At 42.5% G+C, this 14,324-nt stretch overlaps 1 protein-coding gene across 3 annotated transcripts in view; it reads left to right on the top strand.

Moving 5' to 3' along the window:
* The window catches only part of LOC128684301 (prestin), a 149,867-nt gene that overhangs the window by 56,083 nt on the left and 79,460 nt on the right, over nt 1-14,324 (top strand). For all 3 annotated transcript variants that reach the window (XR_011392499.1, XM_070089196.1, XM_070089192.1), the window contains exon 3: nt 14,106-14,288. Coding sequence is in view for 2 of the 3 variants with exons in the window: in XM_070089196.1 (XP_069945297.1) it covers nt 14,106-14,288 (183 nt within the window). In the remaining variant the exon portion in view is untranslated. The remainder of the gene's footprint in view (nt 1-14,105; nt 14,289-14,324) is intronic.

Raw genomic sequence — 14,324 nt, 5'->3', positions numbered from 1 at the left:
ACAAACTGATTGGAACAATTTGACAGGAATTCTTGAGTCTAGTGATTTTCTTGATACAGTTCAGGATTGCTTTTTAGAACAGTTTGTGATAGAACCAACTAGAGGAAACAATCTGCTTGACTTGGTTCTTGCCAACAAAGATTCACTAATTAATAATCTTGAGGTTAATGATGAGCTTGGGGAAAGTGATCACAAATCACTTAGTTTCAATATATATATTATGGAATTACCCACTAAATTGCAATCAAGTCTCTGTCCCAGACTTTCGATTGGCTGATTTCATAGGACTGAAAAATTACCTGGGTGGGCTAAATTGGGATGTCCTGACTATGGGTCAGATAGCTGGTTCTGGTTGCCAATATTAAGGCACCTAAAATGGAGGAATATAGCAAATAATATTGTTGCAGTAATAACACCAGGAGGCAGCTCTGATGAAAACTCACACTCACACGAGCTTTTAAATCTCTGCACAAAATTCAATTTAAACCAGCAAATAATAGAGCCTACTAGACTGGAGAATACACTAGACCTCATCTTCACTAACAATGATGATCTGATAAGAAATGTCACCGTATCAAAAACAATATACTCAAATCACAGCATAATTGAGGTTCAGACATGTATGCGTGGAGCCCCAGACCGACATAATGAGACTAGTCATGAGGGAGCATTCACCAAATTCAACTTCAATAATAAAAACATAAAGTGGGACCAAGTAAACCAAGTCCTAACCGATATAAGCTGGGAAGATATACTAAGCAACACAGACCCCAACTTATGCCTAGAACAAATTAACTTGGTGGCACTCGATGTATGCACAAGGCTTATTCCTCTAAGAAAAAGGAGGAGTAGATGTAAAATAGAAAGAGACAGGCGCTCCCTTTACAGGCGACGGAAAAGAATAACAGAGCGGCTAAAAGAGGTCAGTATATCTGAAATGCGTAGGGAGACACTGGTCAGAGAAATAGCAAGCATCGAACTCAAGCTAAATGAATCTTATAGGAGTCAGGAATCGCGGGAAGAACTAAAAGCCATAAATGAAATCGAAAGAAACCCAAAGTATTTCTTCTCCTATGCCAAATCAAAGTCGAAAAGAACATCCAGTATTGGGCCCCTACTTAAACAAGATGGGTCCTACACAGATGACAGCAAGGAAATGAGTGAGCTACTCAATTTCCAATATGACTCAGTTTTTAGCAAGCCGCTAACCAGACTGAGAGTCGAAGATCAAAACGAATTTTTTATGAGAGAGCCACAAAATTTGGTTAACACAAGCCTATCCGATGTTATCCTGACGCCAAATGACTTCGAACAGGCGATAAATGACATGCCCATGCACTCTGCCCCAGGGCCAGACTCATGGAACTCCGTGTTCATCAAGAACTGCAAGAAGCCCCTATCACGAGCCTTTTCCATCCTATGGAGACGGAGCATGGACACGGTTACTAAAAACAACAGACATAGCCCCACTCCACAAAGGGGGCAGTAAAGCAACAGCAAAGAACTACAGACCGATAGCACTAACATCCCATATCATAAAAATCTTTGAAAGGGTCCTAAGAAGCAAGATCACCACCCATCTAGAAACCCATCAGTTACACAACCCAGGGCAACATGGGTTTAGAACAGGTCGCTCCTGTCTGTCTCAACTATTGGATCACTACGACAAGGTCCTAAATGCACTAGAAGATGAAAAGAATGCAGATGTAATATATACAGACTTTGCAAAAGCCTTCGACAAGTGTGACCATGGCGTAATAGCGCACAAAATGCGTGCTAAAGGGATAACAGGAAAAGTCGGTCGATGGATCTATAATTTCCTCACTAACAGAACACAGAGAGTAGTCGTCAACAGAGTAAAGTCCGAGGCAGCTACGGTGAAAAGCTCTGTTCCACAAGGCACAGTACTCACTCCCATCTTGTTCCTCATCCTCATATCCGACATAGACAAGGATGTCAGCCACAGCACCGTGTCTTCCTTTGCAGATGACACCCGAATCTGCATGACAGTGTCTTCCATTGCAGACACTGCAAGGCTCCAGGCGGACATCAACCGAATCTTTCAGTGGGCTGCAGACAACAATATGAAGTTCAACGATGAGAAATTTCAATTACTCAGATATGGTAAACACGAGGAAATTAAATCTTCATCAGAGTACAAAACAAATTCTGGCCACAAAATAGAGCGAAACACCAACGTCAAAGACCTGGGAGTGATCATGTCGGAGGATCTCACCTTCAAGGACCATAACATTGTATCAATCGCATCTGCTAGAAAAATGACAGGATGGATAATGAGAACCTTCAAAACTAGGAAGGCCAAGCCCATGATGACACTCTTCAGGTCACTTGTTCTATCTAGGCTGGAATATTGCTGCACACTAACAGCACCTTTCAAGGCAGGTGAAATTGCTGACCTAGAAAATGTACAGAGAACCTTCACGGCGCGCATAACGGAGATAAAACACCTCAATTACTGGGAGCGCTTGAGGTTACTGAACCTGTATTCCCTGGAATGCAGGAGGGAGAGATACATGATTATATACACCTGGAAAATCCTAGAGGGACTAGTACCGAACTTGCACACGAAAATCACTCACTACGAAAGCAACAGACTTGGCAGACGATGCAACATCCCCCCAATGAAAAGCAGGGGTGTCACTAGCACGTTAAGAGACCATACAATAAGTGTCAGGGCCCCGAGACTGTTCAACTGCCTCCCAGCACACATAAGGGGGATTACCAACAGACACCTGGCAGTCTTCAAGCTGGCATTGGACAAGCACCTAAAGTCGGTTCCTGATCAGCCGGGCTGTGGCTCGTACGTTGGTTTGCGTGCAGCCAGCAGCAACAGCCTGGTTGATCAGGCTCTGATCCACCAGGAGGCCTGGTCACAGACCGGGCCGCGGGGGCGTTGACCCCCGGAACTCTCTCCAGGTAACTCCAGGTATGACGTTTTTCAGAGCATAGTTCTAGCTGCTCAGACAACTTTTGTTCCGAGTAGGGAAATTAGATCTAACAAAAATGATCCCAAATTGATGAACAATAGATTAAAACATCTCACTGGTCAAAAGAGAGACATTATAGGCGTATCGAAAGAGGGGATGGGCAGTTAAGAAATCAATATATTCAATTAAAAAGATAAATAAAAAAAAAGGAATGAGAAAAACAAAAAGGGATTATTAGGCTAAGGTCGCAAGGGATTCAAAGACTAACCCAAAAGGGTTCTTTCAGGTATACAGAAGTAAGATTAGAGACAAGATCGGCCCACTTAAGAGTAACTCTGGTCAGATCACTGACAGTGATAAGGATATGTGTAAAATTTTCAATTCTTACTTCCTCTCAGTTTTTACTCAGGAAGATACTACCGAAATTCCAGAAATAATAAATTATGTAGAACAGGACGATAATAAACTATGTACAATTGCAGTAACTAGTGACATGGTCCTCAGACAAATAGAGAAGTTAAAACCTAATAAATCCCCAGGTTCTGATGAACTGTTTGCAAGGGTGTTAAAGGAATGTAAAGAGGAACTTTGCAAACCTTTGGCTAATCTTCTCAACATATCACTACAAACTGGCATAGTGCCTGATAAGTGGAAAATGGCAAATGTAATACCTATTTACAAGGCAGGTGACAGGTCCTTAGCTTTGAACTATAGAACAATAAGCCTTACCTCCATAGTGGGAAAATTAATGGAATCAATAATTGCCGAAGCAATTCGTAGCCATCTTGACAGGCACAGATTGATTAATGAATCTCAACACGGTTTTACAAAGTGGAGTTCCTGTTTTACGAATTTACTAACATTTTTCACTAAGGTGTTTGAGGAGGTAGATCGTGGTAATGAATATGATATTGTGTATATGGACTTCAGTAAGGCTTTCGATAGAGTTCTACACCAGAGGCTATTGAGGAAACTTAAGGCACACGGAATAGGAGGAGAAATTTTTTCCTGGGTAGAGGCATGGGTGACAAATAAACAGCAGAGAGTTTGCATAAATGGGGAGAAATCAGAATGGGGGCACGTCACAAGCGGTGTTCCTCAGGGGTCAGTGTTGGGCCCCTCGTTGTTCACAATTTACATAAGCGATATAGATGTGGGAATAAATAGCGACATAAGCAAATTTGCTGATGACACCAAAATAGGCCGTCCAATTCATTCTATTGAGGACATTAGTGCACTCCAGGATGATTTGAATAGACTGATGCAGTGGTCGGAGAAGTGGCAGATGCAGTTTAATATAGACAAATGCAAAGTGCTAAATGTTGAACAGGCCAATAACCATGTCACTTATAAACTGAATACTGTAGTGTAGGATTTAGGAGTTCTGGTTATCAGTAATCTGAAACCAAGACAACAGTACATTAGTGTTCGCAATAAAGCTAACAGAATTCTTGGCTTCATATCAAGAAGTATAAATAATAGAAATCCTCAGGTAGTTCTTCAACTCTATATATCTTTGGTTAGGCCTCATTTAGACTATGATGTACGGTTCTGGTCACCATATTACAGAATGAATATAAATGCTCTGGAAAACGTACAGAGGAGGATGACAAAGTTGATCCCATGTATCAGAAATCTTCCCTATGAGGATAAACTAAGGACCCTGAATCTGCACTCTCTAAAAAGGCGTAGAATTAGGGGGGATATAATTGAGGTATATAAATGAAAAATAGGAATAAATAAAGGGGATGTAAATAGCGTGCTGAAAATATCCAGCCAAGACAGGACTCGCAGCAATGGTTTCAAGTTGGAAAAATTCAGATTCAGGAAGGATATAGGAAAGCGCTGGTTTGGTAATAGAGTTGTGGATGAGTGGAACAAACTCCCGAGTACCGTCATAGAAGCAAAGACGTTGTGTAGTTTTAAAAATAGGTTGGATAAATACATGAGTGGGTGTGGGTGGGTGTGAGTTGGACCTGACTAGCTTGGGCTACCAGGTTTGGTGCCGTGCTCCTTAAGTGGAAGTGACCTGACTAGGTGGTCATTATTCCAGGCCGAGGGGGTGGCATGGGCCTGCTTCTCATGGGTCAGTAGGCCTGTTGCAGTGTTCCTTCTTTCTTAAGTTCTTATGTTCTTAAAATACGGAGAACTTGCTCATCATTATATGTTTGTTACCATAGGCTCGGAGACTCTTGGCTCATGGGGAAAGAGTGCATCTAAGTTCCTTAAGGAGCTAGGCAAAAGACTCATCAGGGTAACTAGGGATCCCAGGGCATCTAGTTTTCTGTTCCAGTGACTCAGCGCTGCTGTTCTGAAGGGTAATGCCTGCTGTATTTTGGGTACGCGCCCCAGCTCTAAGGAGCTGGATGAGATTTTCGCGTTATAAACAGTGACAAACATCTAACAACATGTACTAGACATGTATCTCTCACATCTCATGTATTGTATATGACATCTTTATATAACAATATATCTATTAAATCTTTTATACCATATTATGTAACAAAATATACCTATTTGTAAAAAAGAATGAAAAGATGGGGTGGTAGGGGAAGTGGAATACTGAAATGGCTTCAGGAAGAAATCCAAATATTCTTCCTTGAAGCCTTTTTATCTCTCTCACTGTCTGTCTGTCTGTCTGTCTGTCTGTCTGTCTGTCTGTCTGTCTGTCTGTCTGTCTGTCTGTCTGTCTGTCTCTGTCTCTGTCTCTGTCTCTGTCTCTGTCTCTCTCTCTCTCTCTCTCTCTCTCTCTCTCTCTCTCTCTCTCTCTCTCTCTCTCTCTCTCTCTCTCTCTCTCTCTCTCTCTCTCTCTCTCTATATATATATAAATAATATATATATATATAAATATATATATACATATATATATATATATATATATATATATATATATATATATATATATATATATATATATATATATATATATATATACATTCCCCCCGTCCTTGGAGGCAAAGAGGGGAATGTATGAGAGTATAGTTTTACCAACGCTCTTATATGGGTGTGAAGCATGGGTGATGAATGTTGCAGCGAGGAGAAGGCTGGAGGCAGTGGAAATGTCACGTCTAAGGGCAATGTGTGGTGTGAATATAATGCAGAGAATTCGTAGTTTGGAAGTTAGGAGGAGGTGCGGGATTACCAAAACTGTTGTCCACAGGGCTGAGGAAGGGTTGTTGAGGTGGTTTGGACATGTAGAGAGAATGGAGCGAAACAGAATGACTTCAAGAGTGTATCAGTCTGTAGTGGAAGGAAGGCGGGGGTAGGGGTCGGCCTAGGAAAGGTTGGAGGGAGGGGGTAAAGGAGGTTTTGTGTGCGAGGGGCTTGGACTTCCAGCAGGCATGCGTGAGCGTGTTTGATAGGAGTGAATGGAGACAAATGGTTTTTAATACTTGACGTGCTGTTGGAGTGTGAGCAAAGTAACATTTATGAAGGGATTCAGGGAAACCGGCAGGCCGGACTTGAGTCCTGGAGATGGGAAGTACAGTGCCTGCACTCTGAAGGAGGGGTGTTAATGTTGCAGTTTAAAAACTGTAGTGTAAAGCACCCTTCTGGCAAGACAGTGATGGAGTGAATGATGGTGAAAGTTTTTCTTTTTCGGGCCACCCTGCCTTGGTGGGAATCGGCCAGTGTGATAATAAAATAAAATAAAATAATATATAGTATATATATATATACATATGTATGCATATATAGTATATATATATATATATATACATATGTATGCATATATAGTATATATATATATATATATACATATGTATGCATATATAGTATATATATATATATATATATATACATATATATACATATATAGTATATATATATATATATACATATATATACATATATAGTATATATATATATATATACATATATATACATATATAGTATATATATATATATATATTATTATATATATATATATATATATATATATATATATATATATATAATATATATAGTAATATATATATATATATATATATATATATATATATATATATATATATATATATATATATATATATATATAATATATATATATATATATATATATATATATATATATATATATATATATAATATATATATATATATATATATATATATATATATATATATATATATATATATATATATATATATATATATATATATATATATATATATATATATATATTATTGTAACCCCACACAGGGGTCATCCCACACACACTAAAAACAACAGACATAGCCCCACTCCACAAAGGTGGCAGTAAAGCAATTGCAAAGAACTACAGACCGATAGCACTAACATCCCATACCATAAAAATCTTTGTGAGGGTTCTGAGAAGCAAGATCCCCACCCACCTAGATACCCATCAATTACACAATCCAGGCAACTCAGGTTTAGAGCAGGTCGCTCCTGTCTGTACCCACTATTCAAATTCAATTCAAATTCAAAATTTATTCTCTATAAGCTGCTGACAGAAATGGTTACATGTAGTAAAATTGTGATTACAGAGTGTACCACTAGAACGCTTATGAGGCATTTCGGGCAGGTAAAATATTACCTAAGTGACTAAATACTAGTTTGTGAGTTTAGCAATATGAATGCTGTACAGACATAGGTATTGGAGTATGACAGGATTCATTATTTTAAGACTGAGATTAATATTTCTGTTTATGGTCAAATGAGTGAGTGAGTGTAAGTGTGAACCACCAGGTGGTATTCGTGTAGTTAGTTGACGGGGTGTATCAGGGAGATAAGATGTTTTCTAATGGTAGTTTTGAAGGTGATGAATGTGTCTGCAGTTCTAGAGTTCTCAGGTAGGGTATCCCTGAATGCTGTAGAGGATAAACGTAATACAGATGTGGTATACACAGACTTTGCAAAAGCTTTCGACAAGTGTGACCATGGTGTAATAGCACTTAAAATACGGGATTAAGGAATAACGGGAAAAGCTGGTAGATGGATCTACAACTTCCTGACAAATAGAAAACAAAGAGTGATAGTAAACAGAGTTAAGTCCCAGGAAGCCACGGTGAAAAGCTTTGTTCCACAAGGCTCAGTACTCGCTCCCGTTCTATTCATCATCCTCATTTCTGACATAGACAGAAATGTAAGCCATAGCTCCGTGTCTTCCTTTGCAGATGATACTCGGTTCACTATGACAGTGACCTCCATCGAAGACACCACGAGACTTCAAGCGGACATCAACCAAATCTTCAAATGGGCCACTCAAACGATATGAAGTTCAACGAGGAGAAATTTCAACTACTCAGATATGGAAAACTTGAAGAAATTAAAAATGTGCCAGGGTATACCACTAATTCTAACCATACAATAGAGCGGAAAAGTAATGTGAAGGACCTCGGAGTGATAATGTCAGAGGATCTCGCCTTCAAAGACCACAACAATGTGTCTACCTCATTCGCTAGGAAAATGATAGGATGGATAATGAGAACCTTGTAAACTCGGGACGCCAAACCCATGATGATTATCTTCAAATTGCTTGTGCTCTCTTGGCTGGAATACTGCTGTACACTAACGGCCCCCTTCAAGGCTGGCGACATTGCAGACCTGGAGAGTGTACAAAGAACTTTCACGGCACACATAAGTACGATAAGGCACCTAAACTACTGGGAACGGTTGAAGGTCCATGATCTGTATTCCCTGGAACGCAGGCGAGAGAGATACATGATAATATACACTTGGAAGGTCTTAAGGGATTGGTACCAAACCTGCACACGAAAATCACTCCATATGAAAGCAAAACACTCGGCAGGAGATGCAACATTTCCCCGATGAAAAGCAGGGGCACCACGAGTACACTGAGAGACAACACAATAAGTGTCCGGGGCCCAAGACTGTTCAGTTGCCTCCCAGCATACATAAGGGGGGATTACCAATAGACCCCTGGCTGCTCTCAAAAAGGCACTGGACAGGCACTTAAAGTCAGTACCTCACCACCTGGACTGTGGTTTGCATGTAAGCTTGCGTGTGGCCAGCAGTAACAGCCTGGTTGATCAGACCTTGATCCACCATGAGGCCTGGTCTCAGACCGTGCTGTGGGGGCGTTGACCTCCGAAACCCTCTCCAGGTAAACTCTAGGTAAAACCACGAACGAGTGGTATTGATCAATAACAACTGTGCAACTAGCCAAGGATTCGAACCCATGCTGTTTTGGCCTTCCGCGTGGTGAGCAAAAACAAATGATACTCTAACCTACATGACCACACAATCCTACAAGAACCAAGCACCCAGCCAAGCTTGGTGTGTTACCTTGGCTTGAAGACATACGGTGTTGTGGGTGTCTCTTAGCTAATTTCATTCTACTCCCTGTCTAGTGTACTAGCCGATGTTTAGTTAAAAGGATCGAACACCTTCATCAAGAGAAGGACCTCACCAGACATTTATTCCAGAGGCTGCTTCTCGTGCCTTTTCACTGCCCTGCCACAGTGTTAGATCAATGACTAGAAGTAACAGAGAGGCCGTCCCAGCAAGAAAAGCTCTAACATGTTCCTATTGCCAGAGAAGAGGTTATAGCAGGAGCAGTTGTTATAAGTTGGAAAACGATACCAGAAAACAGGCTCTGGAAGGAGTCCTGTTGCAGTTGGTCACATCTACGTCCCAAGGCCGAGAAGATCCAAGGGAGAAGCAGAGTACCGTGGGCCAAGGAGATTCTTCATTGAGATGACTAGCGCTGATGAAAATAAAATGAAATCTTATTTTTCTAACGGGAATGTTGGAACGGACGAGTCTCGAGTTGTGGAGATCAAGGCTTACCGAGACACTGGAAGCTACCTTACGCTCTTGAAGACAGGCGTCCTGCCTTTAACCGACCTAACTTATACCAAGATGGACGTACTCCTAGAAGCTTATGGTGGGAATGTTTCTAGGGTCTCTCTTCACAAGATATACCTGAAGGTTGATGACTATGAAGGGTACGCTGCTGTGGGTATTCGGAAGGTTTCCCAATCAAATTAGTAGATTTGCTGATAGGGAACGATTTAAGCCAGGAAGGAATTAGTAAAGAGCCGGTGGTCATAGATAATGCCTCGAGTGATAATTATGCGCTCGAAGTTTGCGGAAAGGAACCATCTTTATTCCCTCTCAGAATCGTCACGAGAGCAATGGCCTTGTCCCGACATTCTTCTCCCAGTGAGGAGAGAAGATCACGCGGAAATGGGTTTAAATTTGTTATTCAGTGAAACCCATCTACCTAAGTCCTAAGGTACAGAGCCCACCAAGTTGTCTTCAGATCTAGAGTCAGTGGGCGCCAGAACCCTTTGGCCAGAAGATTTGATACAGGGACAATGGGAAGACCCATCTCTAGGAGAGATAAAGAATTTAGTAGTGTCAAAGAACAAAGCTGAAAGACAGGAGGACTGTTTTTACTAGCAAGGGGAGATATTGATGAAGAAATACACGATTAGAGGTTCTCCAGATGATGCTTCGCCAAGGGTAAGACATGTATTGGTTCTGCCAACTGTTTTCCGAGAACTTGCCCTGGGTGTTGCCCACAAGTCCACTGGGGGGGGGGGAACTGGGCACAAGGAAGACAATACGAAAATTGTCAAAATACTTCTACTGGCCAAAAATGAGAGAGACCGTGGTGGATCACTTACATCATTGTTGGGTATGCCAGGTGGTAGGCAAGCCCATGCATACTCCTCCTCCAGTTCCACTTATCCCCATCACATCAAATGGAGAACCGTTTGCCCACCTGATTATTGATTGTGTGGGCCCTCTTCCGAAAGCCAAGCTTGGGAACCAATTCCTGTTTACAATCATTGACTCTGCAACGAGGTACCCAGAGGCCATACCCATGAGAAGGATAAATGCCAAGACCATAGTACGAGCTTTGGTCAGATTTTTCTGTCATATGGGGTTGCCCTACAAAATTCAGTCAGACCAGGGTTCCAATTTCACCTCAAAGATCTTCAAAGAAGGCTTGTCGCGTCTGGGAGTAAAGTCTCTACTGGCTACCAGTTATCAATCCCACTCCCAGGGAGCCATAGAAAGGTTCCATCATACCCTGAAGACGATGCTGTGCTCTTATTGCGAGCAGTTCAGTAAGGATGGGGAGGAAGGTCTTCTGTCTTCTCTTAGCAATAAGAGAAAGTGAACAAGAGAATTTGGGTTACAGCCCATTCGAGCTGATATATGGCCATGCCGTATGCAGTCCCCTGGCCATGTTAAAGGACATGTGGACCAGGAGCTCTAAACCAACTTTACGAGTCTCCCCTGATTTGATGCAAGAACATCTAGCCTTTACAAGAAATTTAGCTTCAAGGAACTTAGCCAAAGCCCAGGCTACAATGAAGGAACATTATGATAAGCGTGCAGCTCCACGCTCATTCCAAGCAGGAGACCAAGTCCTAGCACAGAAGCTAGTATCCGGATACACCTTGCAGCTGAGATATGAAGGACCGATGGAGGTGGTTAAAAGGTTGAGTTAAGTGGACTACAGAGTACAAACACCGGGAAAGAGGAAATCAACCCACACCTACCACATTAACTAGCTGAACAGATACTACGGGGAACCTGTTCCCACCACTACTGTCCTCCCTGTTCCTGCGGAAGAAGATTGCTCGAGAGGGATAGAAATTTGCCTCCAAAATTCAGATGTACTCCAAGCCTTGGATGCTTTCCTGAGTGACCTTAGCACCGACAGAGTGAAAGGGGTTAAGAAACTGATAGAGAGGTTGTACATTGGGAACCCGTGATGTAGATGTCCAAGGCACCGCCCCGATTAAGCAAGCTCCATACTGCCTAAGTCCAGTCAAGCAAAAGATTTTTGCAGGAAGAAATAGGTTTTCTGCTATCCACTGGACTTATTGCACTTAGTCAGGGTCTGTTGGCCTCACCCTGTATTTTGGTCCCGAAATCAGACGGGACGTTTCGGATATGCACTGACTATAGGAAGGTGAATGCTGTGACAGTGCTGGATGGTTACCAATTGCCACGGGTAGATGACTTAATCGACCGAGTATCCAGAGCAAACCATACCCCCGGCCGGGATTGAACCCGCGGTCATAGAGTCTGAAAACTCCAGCCCGTCTCGTTAGCCACTAGACCAGCTAGCCACAATAAGATTCATCCAACTAGGTATATTTCTACACCATAGGAAGGTTAGCACAGGCACCACTGTGACCACAAATGCAGGTTTTTACAGACGAATCTCCAGCTAGCGTGACCGTGACGAACTCTAGCTCAAGTCCCTTCACTGCCGTCAACATGACTCAAGAAATCGTAATGACACGATTGCAATCGTGTCATTACGATTTCTTGAGTCATCCAGAGCAAAGTTTGTAAGCCGTTTGGACCTGGTGAGAGGTTACTACCAGGTTCCTCTGACCTCATGTGCCCAAGAGATTTCAGCCTTTACTGTACATATGGGTTTGCATAACTATCTAGTGACCCCTTTTGGCCTCTGCAACACGGCTTCCACCTTTCAACGACTGATGAACCCACGGCCTTGAGGGGAGTAGAGGCCTTGTGATGACTAGGAGTTGCATTTGTCCCATCTAGAGGCCCTGTTTCAAGAACTGGAGCAGTATAATTTCACGGTTAATCTAGCAAAATGCAAGTTCGGACAGGCTATGATAAAGTACTTAGGTTTTAAGATAGGGCAAGGTACAGTCGCACCTTTGAATGCAAAAGCTATGGCCATTACAGAATTTCCAATACCTCAGAATAGGAAAGGTGTTTAGAGGTTTTTAGACATGGCCAGCTATTACAGGAGGTTCTGCCCGTACTTTGCACAAGTGGCAGCTCCCCTCTGTGAACTCACTAGTTCTAAAGTTAAATTTAATTGGTCTACTGAGTGTGATCTAGCCTTTCTGAGGCTGGACTGCCGTATGAGTGACCCTTGTGGAACCCCACTCTTCACATGTGCCCACTCTGACACTTGACTTAATATCGCTCGTTGTTTCCTTCCCATCAGATATTCTTTGATCTATTGCAGTGGATTTCCTGTTATTCTCTCTTCTCCTCTAGCTTTTGTGCTAATCTCTTGTGTGGAACTGTGTCGAAAGCCTTCTTACAGTCCATGAAAATGCAATCAACCCCCTCCCCCTCTCTTTCTCTCTCTCTCTCTCTCTATCCTGTCTTATTTCTGTAAGTTATGTGTGTGTGTTTGTGTGTGTATGTATACTCGCCTAATTGTACTCGCCTAATTGTGGTTGCAGGGATCGATCCAGCCACAGCTCCTGGCTTTGCCTCTTCATTGGTCCCTACTAGATTACTTGCTCCATGAGCTTTATCATACTTCTTAAAGCTATATATGGTTCTTGCCTCCACTACATCACTTTCTAGACTCTTCCACTTCCTGACAACTCTGTGACTGAAGAAACACTTCTTAACATCCCTTTGACTCATCTGGGTCTTCAACTTACAATTGTGACCCCTTGTTTCTGTCCCCTCTCTGGAACATCCTGTCTCTGTCCACCTTGTCTATTCCACGCAGTATTTTGTATGTCGTTATCATGTCTTCCCTAACCTTCCTGTCCTCCAGTGTCGTCAGGCCGATTTCCCTTATTAACATTTCTTCATAGGACATTCCCCTTAGCTCTGGAACTAACCTTGTCGCAAACCTTTGCACTTCCTCTAATTTCTTAACGTGCTTGATCAAGTGTGGGTTCCAAATAGGTGCTGGATACTCCAGTATGGGCCTGACGCGCGCGCGCGCGCGCGTGTGTACTCACCTAGTTGTACTCACCTAGTTGAGGTTGCGGGGGTCGAGTCCGAGCTCCTGGCCCCGCCTCTTCACTGATCGCTACTAGGTCACTCTCCCTGAGCCGTGAGCTTTATCATACCTCTGCTTAAAGCTATGTATAGATCCTGCCTCCACTACATCGCTTCCCAAACTATTCCACTTACTGACTACTCTGTGGCTGAAGAAATACTTCCTAACGTGTGTGTGTGTGTGTGTGTGTGTGTGTGCCACATCAATAGCAGTGTTTATTATAAATATAAAAAATAAAAAAAAACGAATTTTGAATCTCAATCTGGCCTCGGGAGGCCTATTTCCATCTCCTAGGCCCTCCAGTAATTACAATTTATACATAACTTTTATGAATATGTACTTTCATAGTATTTCCCAATTGTTTTCTCTATAGTGTCTGTCTCCTGGTCTAGATGATCCATGAAGTTGTTGGTGCTTGCAGGATGGCGCGCTGAGTGGCGCAGGATGGTGCGGGCGTGGTTCCGGTGTTCACGAAGGCGTGTGTGGGGCTTGGTTGTGGCGCGTTTACCCGTGCTGGCGTGGCTCCCGAGGTACGACCCTCGTAAGGAGCTCTTCAGCGACTTCGTCAGCGGAGCAACCGTCGGTATTGTGCAGATCCCGCAAGGTGAGCCTTCTGTCCCTTTATCTGAGTAGTGGTGGT

Source organism: Cherax quadricarinatus, chromosome 2, assembly GCF_038502225.1.
Source record: "Cherax quadricarinatus isolate ZL_2023a chromosome 2, ASM3850222v1, whole genome shotgun sequence".
Classification (NCBI taxonomy): domain Eukaryota; kingdom Metazoa; phylum Arthropoda; class Malacostraca; order Decapoda; family Parastacidae; genus Cherax; species Cherax quadricarinatus.
This window is presented reverse-complemented; position numbering and strand designations above follow the sequence as displayed.